General features: G+C 39.6%; 1 protein-coding gene and 1 pseudogene across 1 annotated transcript; one reads left to right on the top strand and one right to left on the bottom strand.

Annotated features, from left to right (window-relative positions):
- Nucleotides 1–2,724: 2,724 nt before the first annotated feature.
- Nucleotides 2,725–7,201, bottom strand: LOC147990226 (uncharacterized). The gene is made up of 11 exons (XM_087537569.1): nt 7,127–7,201; nt 6,429–7,037; nt 6,154–6,300; nt 5,330–5,790; nt 5,140–5,237; nt 4,906–5,026; nt 3,586–3,726; nt 3,353–3,425; nt 3,165–3,266; nt 2,985–3,082; nt 2,725–2,812 (listed from the first exon to the last, which is right to left on the bottom strand). Exons 1-11 carry the CDS (start codon nt 7,199–7,201, stop codon nt 2,725–2,727), a joined length of 2,013 nt encoding a protein of 670 aa, XP_087393695.1.
- Nucleotides 7,202–10,248: 3,047 nt separating this feature from the next.
- LOC147990225 (protein FAR1-RELATED SEQUENCE 5-like) lies at nt 10,249–12,557 on the top strand (annotated as a pseudogene).
- Nucleotides 12,558–12,939: the final 382 nt, after the last annotated feature.

Raw genomic sequence — 12,939 nt, 5'->3', positions numbered from 1 at the left:
AAGTGGTTAAAGAGGAAATCACCCTCGATGACCACGATCGAATAGCTACACTACAGAGATCTCATCAGGAGTGATGTATGAGGTGTCACCCTCGCCACTCGATAGTAACTCTGTAGAGTCGTACAACTAGGGGGGCGATGTGCAGTGTCGAGGCCTGGACGTCGATCACGTTGATCGAGTCATCGAACATAAAGCGGGGCAACTGGGACAAGGTGGGGGTCACTGATGGATCTCTAACCAACCTATACTAAGCAGTTTAGAATAAGCAGGTAAGGTATGAAAGCAGGTAACAAAAACAGGCTATCCATCAAAGTAGGATCATACATAAAGCAGTAGCAGTTCTAATGCAAGCATGAGAGGGAAAGAAATGGGCGATATTGGAATTCTCGAGTGGGGGGGGGGGTTGCTTGCCTGGAAGCTCTGTTGAAAAGGAAGAAGTGTCGTCGACGTAGTCGATCACAGGGGCGGCATCGGCCTCGGGGTCTACCAGAGAGAAGAGGGGGAAGAAACAATAAATATAAGCAAACAGAGCATTACAAACATAACATGGCAATATGATGTGCCGGGTGTCTCCTAACGTATGGCTACACGATAAAGGTGAAGGGGGAATTCAACCGGAATGTTTTCCCGGTTCCGGACCTGTGTCAGACAAATGACCGGAGGGGGAATGTTGCATGTTCAGCTAGTTAGAGGCACCTGACAGGAAAACGTACCACGTATTTGGATTCGTTGGATTTTTCTGAGCAACTTTCATGTAAAAACTGTTTCATTCGAGCTACGGTTTATTTTATATAATTTTTCAAAATTTAATTGAATTCTTGGGATTATTATATTTAGCTTAAACCGAATTGACTAAGTTAATTTTGACTAGTCAAAGGGCAGGTGTGGCCCACATGTCATTGACTATTTACCTAAACAATTAAACAAATCTAACTTATTTAAAGTGGCCTACATGTCATCTACTATTAGACTAACTTTTTTTTGAGACAAACTATTAGACTAACTTAAGACTAATTAAACCTAGCAGTACTAATCTAAGCCAGGGCCGGCCACTAATGGGCATGGCCCAACCGGCCACACGCATGATGCGCACACACACAGGCGCACACGGCCATGGCCAACTACACGCACACACACTATGCAGAATACACACACAGCGCACACACACGACACACATGCACGGCGCACACACATGCTCGACCCTGGTTACAGCCACAGCCGAGGCCAGCGCCGGAGCAGCGACGGCGGCGAGTTGTAGCAGCGTCGGACATCAGCGGCGGCAGTCAGGCGCAACAGCTAAGAGCAGCAACTAACGGTAGCAACAGGAGCGACGCAGTAGGCAGCGGCGGCAGCGGCAAACAGCAGCGATGGCACAAGGGGCAGCCAGCAGTAGTACAAGTAGCAAGCAGCGGCAGTAGAGCGGCGCGGCAGCCAGCAGCACAACGACAGTAGCAACAGCAAGCCACATAGCGGCAGTAGCATCAGCAAGGCAGCAACATGAGCGCGTACGCGGACGCTGAGATTCGACCATGATGGAGGGCGGCGTGCACGGGTACAAATCGAAGCGGAGACATGGGGGAATCGAAGGGGATGCTCACCCTGGTGCTTGTGGTTGAGATCAGGGAGAGCGGGGTGGCCGGGATTCGTCAAATTTGATGACGAGAGGCGACAGTCGTGGCAAGGAGACGACGGCGATGCAGAGCGTATGGGCCGCCCGACTCGGTTTGGTGCTCAGGACGGACGAAGCAGGTCACACCAGACTTCCTTGACGTGCTACCAAGCAACGACAATGACAGTGGCCGTGATGATGACGACAGAGGTGGGGCAGAGGAGACCGACGAGGCCGAGCGCGAGGGAGGGAGATGGGGGCGAGAGGTGGAGGGCGCTAGGGTTTCGGGGGCGCCCAAGGGGGCTTTGTAGGAAGGAGCAGGGGACGGATGGCCGCCACGCACGGCCATTGCCGGCGGATGGCCGCCACGGCCCTCCTGTCGGGACTCCTATACGATGCATTCTGCGTCAAAGTGTCGGGCGTTCGCACAGGGGGGTTCGATAGTGGGCTATTTGGGCCGTGTTTCTCTATTTCTTTGTTGGGCGCGCGTTTTGAAAACCGTTCGTACTGTTTCGCGGACGCCTTCTTTCTCTGTTTCGCGTGTGTTTGTTTCTCTGTTTCGTTTCTTCTACTATTTATCTCTGTTGCTTCTGCTGTTTCTTTGTCAAACGGAAGAACAGTTCCAAGAAAAGATAAAAATAATGACAACTTATTTTGCAAACTTTTTTCCAACAAAGAGAACTGTTTCTTTGTCCAAGGAAGAACTGTTCCAATAAACTTGACAAACAGTAGTAAAAGAAGAAGTGCAACAAAGAATCAGTATAAGAAAAAATACATACAGAAAAAAATACATGGAAATAATAATATAAATATTTGAGCTTCTTTGCAAACTTATTTTGTAGATTTAAGCCTTATTAAAAATTGAATGTAATGCAAGAAAATATAACTAGGGAACCATGTTAAAAAATTAGTTTCCTCATGGAATTGTCCCTTTGAGTTGAAAAAAATTCTTGCGTTGGGACCATTAAGAGAATTAAAAAGGGAAATATCTTTCCCAAAGGAATTGGTTTCCTGTTTAGAAAATTGTTTCTGCTGTTTCCAGACATTCTTTACACCCAAATTTCTTGCAAAAAAACTATCACTGGACCATTTCGACAAAAAAGATAGCTCTATCGTTAAGGAAACAATTTTCGCATCGAAGTATTCCTTTGAGTTGAATCTTCCAGTGCAACTTCCATTGAAGGTGACAGTATTAATAAGACCCTTGAGAATAGAAAGAAGAAATATGTTAATTGGAAACACAGGGGCAGAACATTTCATCATTGGGATTCTTTTTGCTTGAACCTTTTAGACTAACTAACAAAATTAATGAGACCTTTCAGAATAGAAAGAATAAGGATGTTAATTGAACTTACATGTTGATTTGAGAACTTACCTCAGGTTACTGTCATGTGCAGAACAAGTAAGCTTCACTTCAATATGCGGAAACCCTGTTGAAACGTACACGTGATTACAAGAAAAGAAGAACATGCTCTAAGAAATTGGGAAACAACAGTCTCTAAGAAAGAAACAACTCTTTTATGTCATTGGGAAAAAAAATAAAAAAAGAACTTACATGTCTCTGCAGGAAAGAAGTTACTAATGGGAGCTGAATTTCATTGTGCTTGCAAGTAACAATCTCAAAAAGGAATTTTTGATGTAGAGCATGTAAATCCTCCTACAGTATTTTAGAAAAAGTTGCTGCTTCATTGCTGATATGTTACAAGTAATGACCCAAAAATAAAAGATATGACTATTACTTACATTAGAGAAACCTTCTAAACCGAGACCTTTGTACTTGCTAACATACTGAAGAAGGAAAATACCTGAGTCATACCTGTCAAAGAAAAAAAATGAAAATAATCAGTTACATACTTAGTATGAAAATTATTGTGAATTAAATTACTTTTAATCAGCTTTTTTTGGAGAAAGAACCAAAAAGTTGCTGGTGGCTGGTTTAAATCTTGTAAAATGGGAGATTTCCATAGAGAACCCACCTGAAATTGACGTTGGGAGCTGATACAAATCTTGATTCAAAATTTCGTATGCTGAAAGAACTAGAATTTCCGTATGTAGCAGCAAACAAAACCTTGAAGTTGTGGATAACAGCGCTAATTGCTGGTAGGAATGAATCACCACTATAGTATGGGTTCATGATATCTAAATTTTTGGCTCTAAAGTTAGCAATGATTAAAATCCATTGTTTTTCCTTGAATACGGGCATTTTTACCTAAGGAATTGTGCAAAGTTACAATCTATTAGTGTAACTCTTTAAAGAAGGAAAAACTATAAGAGTAGTTTGTACAAAAGAACTTGTCTTACCAAGGAAGCATTCGATAAACTGAAGCCAACATTACTTTCCTGTAAGATTTGTTGGTTTGCAGCATCAGAATGATTTAGCATTGGGTTCATTAGCTTCTCCTGCATGTTTGTTTCCAGAAGAACATTGATAGTTAAGAAAATGAAATATCAATGATGTGAAAGTGATAACTCAGGAGATGAATTCAAAATATAGGCTGACCATGTCGTCAATGCTAAGAATGTGCTCCAGTATTTCGCTGTTTCGCATGAGGCATTTTCTTCCTCGGTCCAGCTGGTCTTTGTTCTTTAGTTTTGAAAAACACCCAACAACCCGGGGATTTATCCAGCCACCAGGCTTGAATGATAGAGTTATAGTTTTCTGATCCACCCAAACTCCTTCAATCTCAAATATCCTTTGGCTGTTCATGGCAGGAGAAAATCATGAAGAAGAGTGAAAAATAAATCATGAGAAAACAGTATGGATCGCATATGAAAACTATTTTATGTTGAAATTATGTGGAACATGTCACATAAAAATTCATATGATTTTTGTACATACCTGTAAGTTAATTTGGGTAGAAGTCCAACCAATGTTTGGTAGAAATCATTCTCAATTTCGTCGGAAAAGATGACCTGGTTACCAGCCTTTTTTGGTTCTTGAATTATTAGTGTCGCAGATTTGAAAGAATTGTTCACTCGTTGTTGCCAAGTTGAAGTTTCTGCTTTTGAAAACTTACTGGAATGTGCTTCATGTTGTTCGAGTGCTTGAAGTAGCAACGGATCTTCAATAGGTGTGGCAATATTGCTTGGGGAGTTTCGGAGATAGGAAGTCCATTACCCTTATTGGGCTCTGAGTTCCAGGGACATTCACGTTGGTATGAGTATTGGAATGCATGCTATACTGATTTTCTGGCAGGCTGAACTCATTAGAGGCACGAGATACAAATGGAACATTCTGAACTATGTCAATTGAATTGGTAATTGCATCAAATGAAGGGGAACCTGTGCCTTCATATTGAGTGCCTGTACCAGCCTCTCCATTTGAATTACCATGCATTGTATTGTTGAAAGTTTTGTGAGCTGCAAGTAAATTTTCATCAATCAATGAGCCTTTATCCAGTTCACCATCCATGAAATCTGGTTGAAAAAAACGAAGACATCATTAAGAATAGGAAATGTTAACAGCTCAGTTCATCTACATGTCTGAAAAAATTACTTTGGATAAAATGAAATTTGGTAAGAGAAATGACCTTCCAAACGCTCTCCTGGTAATAAGAATCTGAACAATGGTAAGCAAAATTTTGTTTCTTGTACTCTTTGAATTGGGGGTTTTGATTCAGAGAAGTATCCTGCAGAAAAAAAGTTGTGATTATTTATTTCATGATCTATTTTGGTGCAAAGAAAAAAAGATACTTAGAAGAGCTATGAAAGAAAAACTTATGATGCAACAGAGCTAAAACATCAGTGGGAGGTGTTGTTCTCTGAGTTGATGTCTTCACAAATAATTCTGGACAAGCAAGCTCTTTGAAAGATGGTAGACTACCATTAAAAGGTAGAGCGAGATTAGAGCTTGTTATGTTCACAGACTGAGTGAAATCTATGACCAATTCCCGAAGAATTTCATTGATGCTGACTTGTTCATTTTCATCAACCATTGTTGGAACATCTAGCATTGGGAAATTTGCAAGTGATTCTATAGCCAATAATTGTTCAGTCTTGGGTACTTTGAAAGTATTCTTTGAAACTGTTGATTTAAATTGGAGGTTTGGGCTGTTGGAAGATGTCAAGGTCTTGATGAATGAACAATGCATATCATCTACATAGGTCTTCAGTGTAGATGCTGAGTTCCGGATGATATTCATGTAGAATTTTTGAGCTTGCATTTGAAGAATTATCTTGTCCTGTTAAAATGAGGGAGCATGTCTTGTTAAACAAACTATGAAAAAATGAGAATGACAGTTTATTGTTGCTAAGAAAACAGATGAAAACCAGCAAGGTAACTTACTTGTGTCAGACTTATATCTGTGAATTTGGATCCAATATATTGTGATATCTCTTCAGGTAGTTCAATGTAAACTGAATCATTGAATGGAGTAGAGGAGATGTGCTTTATCTGTTGAGTAAGAAGAGGGTGTTTAATATATATATATATATAATGTTTCACAGCACTTTGAAGAAGTACTAGAACTACAAAATCATAATTGAAGAGAGTGAATAGAACTATGTAATGTGCAATAGTAAAAACTATGAACAAGGCCATATACCGGTAGTCTGCCATATCCGTTAGTTTCGCCATGGAGTGCATCTAGAGCCATGTACGAATTCAGCATGGTTGCTGACCAAATAGGTAGTCTTGGTTCAATGGTTGGCAACATGAACTCAGTTATTATGAGGAACTTGAAATAGGAAATCTGACGTTGAAAACAAAATTCAGACATATTGGGTAAAAATGAAAAGTGTTAGTCATAGACATAGAAAAATTGAATGCTACATAGAAAAAGAAAAGTTAAAGAAATTTTGTCATGGGAAATATGCTTACCACCATAAGTAATTTGCTTCCTCCAGGAATGAACTTATTGGTGCTTGAGTTGTTTAGTTTTGCTTTCTTTATTGAGTAAACCATGTAGCTCAAACATAGCAGACACCAATCATATTGGGAAATACTGTCTACGTCAACTATTGCATTGTAGACAAACTTGGTAACAACTCCACTTGAATTAGGAGCAACAAACAGTGAGAGTAGTATGAGAATGAAGATTCGGCAGTACTTGTCTTGAGGAAGATCATCATTGATAATTGAGAAAAGGTACTCAATAGTGGGTGTAGTTGTTCCTAACTCATGCTTGATGAATTCATATGTTGCTTCTGATGGTTTCGTGATGACAGGAACTCCACCAATTGGAATGCCAAAAATCTTGTGAACAGTTGTAGTTGTAATTGGGAATTTGAATCCATTTGGCATTTCAATGGAGCAAGAAGTTGTGTTGAAATGGTGGTTTGCAAGCCAGAAGTAAATGGAGTCAATATTGGACATTCTGGTTATTTGTAGGAATGTTTGAAAACCCATTCTACATACACACTGTTTGTGACTGTCAGTCATTTCAGATGCAAGCTTGATAAATGATTCATCATGCTGAAATTGATTGCACTGCATGACAAAAAATAAAGGAAGAAATGGAAATATTAGATGTTTTTTTCATTTGGGAAAAAGAATGGTATAGAGCATAAGTACATTACCTTGGATCTCTTATGAGCTTTGTTTGCATGTACAATCTCTTCTGCTTCTCTTTTCTTTGTACATCCTTGTTCCATCTACAGTGAATAAAGTATTATTAATTGTTCCAATGAAAAGTAATGGCTCCTACAAAACATGTGAATTGCCATGAACATAGTCGCGGAGTAGAAAAACCGGCATGACCAAAACAGAGACATTGAGTAATGGCTCCTACAAAAGTGTACAGCCCAATGGAGATAACAATATTTCAACAAGCCTACTAGTACTGACATATTCTAATTTCCTTATGTGGGTGCTGAAAATTTCATGTAATGCAATTCCACATATATATATGTGGTGCAAGATGATGCAGAACCACATGTTGCATTACATGGCTTGCTGCAAAAAAACCTAACCACTAACTTCTTGTTCATGAAATGCAACATGGCTACTATTAGAGATGCAGTTAGATAACAAAAATATAGATGTAGCTTGTACATGGAATTGAACACAAAAAAATTTGTGATGAAAATTGTTCCATGCCCTAGTACAGAAACTCAATTAGGCCATGGAGTATGTATGAATTAAACTAACAATGGTTCATCAGAACACGGCGTCCCAGCTAAAAAACTTCCAATCCTTTGAAGAAGATGTAAATCACGATGATGCTTCCGCACGTTTGAAAAAAAGAAAAATATACACATATGAAGACATTCGAGGCGAGTAGAACCTAGGGGAGGTCAGAATGGAGAAGGGATCGAACCTCTTGTTTAGAGCCTATTCAACACAGCGGAGAAAATCCGGTGCAAAGGAGGATTCAGATCTGAGGAGAGGCGACGGCGAGCAGAGGGGAGGGGGGAGAACAGAGAAGCGAAATGGGGAAAGTGTTGTAAGTGGACGGTCCCACTTGTCTGCTGCTGAACAGAAAATAGACGAGGAAAAAAACAGGCTTCGAGGAGATAAGACCTGGGCGGTACGTGGCTCGATCTGGTCCAACAATCCGTGGATAAGACAGGCGGCGACGGCAGGGTAGCGGCGACGCCGCCAGGGCGCCTCCATCTTGTTTCCACCGGCGGCGCTCCTCGAGCGCAGAGGTAATACCTCGCTCGCTCTTCTTGATCTACTTCCTTTACTTTCCTTAATTGTATTGTGTATTGAATAAAGAATGGTTGGGGAAAAGGCGGAAGAAGTGGAAGAAAATTTAGTTGTAGTTGTACAAGACTAACAAGTAGAATTGGCCAGTTAGTTGCTGTTGATCTGGCGAACAAATACCTAGTTTAAGATTTAGCTAAAATTGGGGAGTTGTTGAACGTTGGCCAGTTAGTTGCTATTGATCTGGCGAACAAATACCTAGTTTAATGCTGTGAATAATTTCGTGTGGTCTGATTTGCACTTGTTGTTAGAATTATAGATAGATGCAGCTTTGGAGTTCGATGAACAGTAATTGGGTTCACGTTTTCTGTTCTGCTTTTGCTGTCACCCATTTCGTTTTACTTCGCATACTGTCTTGTTTGTTTAAAAGAAGTAACAGATGATTCTGAATTATGGTTGCAGCGTACGGTACATCGAGATGGAAGGTGAAAGCAGTTTTGCTAACCAGCAAGTAATTACTAAGAAGAAAGAGATTAGTAAGAAGGTTAGCATCTACGTTTCTTGTTTATAAAAGTACAAGTTGAGTCTGTTATTTTAAAACTGAATAAAAAAAGAAAAATGTGTGATGTTTTCTTGTGGATGCAGAAGAAAACTTACAAAAGAAATGGATCCAATGGAAAAGAAGTGAAGAAGAGAAGGAACAACAATAATGACAAGTTGCTCGAACCTACAGCGGGCAAATGTGCTGCAGAACCTGCTACTGTGGTAGGTCACTGTCCTTGATTTTCAGTCATCGCTTCACGTAGGATTTCCGTTAGGATGAAAAAATCATTTAAATTCCTTTCACTTTTCTCTTAGGGGTGTCCTTTGATGGAAGAATTTGACCAGTTTGTTCAATATCAAAGTTTGAGGAAAGAAACTGAGGTTGGTTGTTTGGTATGTGTGATTTCAAAATGCATTTCTTCTTAGGAAGTGATATGAACTAACAAATTTTAACACACAAAAATGGTGTTCCAGGAACTGATTGAGAGCCAAGAAGCTGAAATAGGGTTCAATTTATTTGGGGGCATTAGGGATGGCAATGGCTCGGGTTTGGGGCGGGTGGAGCTGGTCCACATCCAACCCATGACCCATCTTCCTACCCTCTGCCCATCCACCAAATTATCCATGGGCACAACTTGTGCCCATTCCCAAACCCGCTGGATACCCACATACCCATGGAGCTCCATGGGCATAGAAAAGTCAGCATGAAGCCTTCCCAAAGGTCAAATTAACTCATCATCATTCACTCACAAATGACAACATAAACTACATGCAAAAGTAGGCAACAAGTAATACAATCAGTCCTTAAGTGTGACATACCAGAGGTTGATTCTGTAGCATATAACTTATGGCACCAGTTGCATCTTGCCTGCCATTTCCCATTGATTCGCTCTTTCTATTGTCACTGTCATATTGCCCCACATGTCATACAGGTATCCATTGGATATCCATGGAGCACAAAATATAACCGTGCCCAACCCGACTGTTCGTGGGTATCCATATCCATGAACCCATGGGTAGAAATGCACCCCATACCCTTGCCCAACTGGGTCGGGTATCCATGGGTAACCAGATCCGTGGATAAAATTGCCATCCCTAGGGGGCATTGACAAAGAAATAGAAGAAGCTGCACCAAACATCATCACGGAACATTTGCGAATGTCAAATAACAATGAACAGACTGTAAGTACTTACAAAACTGGGTAGTGCAAATATAATTCTAGCATATATTTTTCTCAATCATAAATTGTGGCAAGATCTTGACTGCGGTTGTAGTGTTTGACAGAAAGTATATTTTCATTGTTTTTGCCAGGCAATGGACATAAATGATGAGAACAACTGCAATGTTACAGAATCATCTTCAGCAGTAGTGCTAAGTTTGAGCAAACAGGTTAGTGTGAGAAAAAAAGGGAAAAGATGCAAGTGATTGTGTTGGGAAATAAAGTAAATTGAGAAATGATATGGCTATTAACACATAACTAAATTTTTACAGGACAGTGTTGGTGAGAACATGTGCAGTGAACCTTTGACAACAACAGAAGAAGTGGAAAATATTTGCCGTGAGGTAAGATTCTGCATTTCTGGGAAAAGAATAAAAAAAGAGTTTGTTTTCTAAAGATTCTTATTCTCATGTCGAATAGTTGTGTTCCTTCCCTTTGTAGGTACTTTCTTTGGCTCAGAATTCTGACTATGATTATGAAGGAAATTCTGAGAGTGAAGATTCTGATGAAGACACAGTAGCTTGTACGGTGAATGAAGAGTATGTGTTCCCTACACCAGACAAAACACACAATGCTAGTACACCAGAAGTTGGTAAAGTGTTCTCAACATTGGATGAAGCTTCCCGCTTTGTAAATGTTTATGCCCAGTTGAATGGTTTCGCAATGATAAAAGGAAGGAATTATAAGAACAGGAAGTTGTATTTCCAGTGCAACAAAAGTAGGAAAAGACCAAGTGTCAACACTAGTTTGAGGAAAAGGAAAAGAAACATTGTTGAAGGGACAAATTGTCCAATGAGTATAATAGTGAAGTTGGTGGATGACAAGTGGCATATTGCATCAATGTCTCTCGAGCATAACCATGATCTAGTGAGGTCTCCCTCACTTACCAAATTTTTCTTAAGCCACAGAAACATGAATGAGGCAGAAATCATGTTGTCAAAACTGCTTCAAGAACACAGAGTGAAACCAAGAAGAATCATGAGCATATTCAAAAAGCTTTGTGGTGGGAAGCTGGGAAACATTACCTTTGATGTGAAGAAACTGGATAATTTGAAACAGGGAGAACGGGTGCGCAAAAAGGAGAACACATATATTGAATGGACATTGCAGTACATTGAGAAACTGCAGATTGATACTCCTGGTTTCTGCTACAGGATGCAAAGAGATACAGACAACACGATTCTCAGCTTGTTCTGGACAGATGCTTGTTCCCGATTGAACTACCGTTTGTTTGGTGAGATTATATCATTTGACACCACTTATAGCACAAATAAATACAACATGCCTTTTGCACCTATAGTGGGAATTAATGGCCATGGAAGAACAATTGTGTTTGGATGGGCGCTATTGCAAGATGAGACTTCAGATACCTTTGTGTGGCTATTTGAAACTTTCATGGAGGTCATGCAGTGGAAAAAACCAGGGATAATATTGACAGACCAAGACGCAGGGATGAAAGCTGCTATTCCTCAAGTATTTCCAGATGCATTCCATAGGTTCTATATTTGGCATATATTTAAAAATGTGCGGGAAAACATGAGTGTTTTCATGGCTATGAGGGAAAACATGGAGAAAGATATGATGAAGTGTTTATTACAATCCATTACCGTTGAAGAATTTGAAGAAAGATGGGAGAAATTTGTTCTGAAGTATCAGTGTGCTGAACATGCTCACATCAAAAGGATGTGGGAGAACCGGACCTTCTTTGTTCCTGCTTATTTTCAAGGGATGTTTTGCCCTTTCATCAGGTCAACCAGCCGTAGCGAAAGCTTCAACTCAAATTTCAAAGATTACATCAAGAGGAAAGATACTATAGAGGCATTCATGAAACAGTACGTGCTATTCCAAGAGAATGTTGTTCACATAGAAAATCAGGACAGGTTCTTGTCGAATGAGAAGACTCCTATCTTTTGGAGTCATCACGCTGTTGAATGGCATGCAGCAGCAATATATACCAGAGGAATCTACTTGAAGTTTTTGACAGAATTAGTGAATGCATCAACTTTTAAAGTTATTGAAATTGAGAAGGATAAAGTGTATGATTTGAAAAAACACATCAGGTATGAGAAACCAGAATTCATAAGAGAAATGTTCAGAGTCCATGTGGACCTTACTACTGGTTCATTCAAATGTTTCTGTGGGAAGTTTGAGCGTGATGGTATTGTTTGTTTCCATATCCTCAGACTTTTTATGCAGTTTGACATTACCCATATTCCAGATAAGCTGATTGTTGAGAGGTGGACTATTTCTTTTCGAGAAAAAGAGTTGGATAAGTGCAAGAAGGAAATGGTGCTGCTTACAGGTGAAGATCAGTCACACAATGCAGTCATCAGCAAAGATTCTGATGAGTAAAGTTGGTGAAGCTTGCTCAGACATTAGCAAAGATTCTGAACTTAGCAAAGAACTTTTGGATGTTGTTGCTCAAATCCATTCAAAGTACTTGCAAGGAAAGAAACAGCAACCGGAAGTGCGGTCGAAAAATTCGTTGAAAGATCCTCCTATACGGCCATCCAAGTCTGTGAACAAAGGAGAAAGATTGAAGCCACAATCTGAAAATAAATCTAGGAAGAAAGCGGCTCCAAAAAAGAAGACTAGTTGATGCTCATATCATGTTTGCACCAATGAAGAAAGATAATTTCTGTTTGCAGCAAGGAAGAAGATAATTTCTCTCGATGAAGAACTTTTTGCATTGTTAGCTGAGAAAATTTAGATGGATTTTGATTATTGTGTTGATATTTTTTTTGATAAGTTACACTTGTTATAGCTATAGTTGAGCTTGAGCTATTTAGTTTATTCTGTGGTAATAAGAAAAGTTTTTAAAAACTAAATATGTTTCGTTGATATGTTATGTAGATATGTTGTTACAAATGCCTTGCTAATTAGATTTGAGACACAGGAAGTGCTAAATGTATTTTCTAAATTGAAAAACTGTTTTGATACTGTTGTAGAAGGTCATTGATATGTTATGTAGATATGTTGTT

This window comes from Triticum urartu, chromosome 1A (assembly GCF_056163025.1).
Source record: "Triticum urartu cultivar PI428250 chromosome 1A, HENAU_Tu73, whole genome shotgun sequence".
NCBI lineage: Eukaryota > Viridiplantae > Streptophyta > Magnoliopsida > Poales > Poaceae > Triticum > Triticum urartu.
This window is presented reverse-complemented; position numbering and strand designations above follow the sequence as displayed.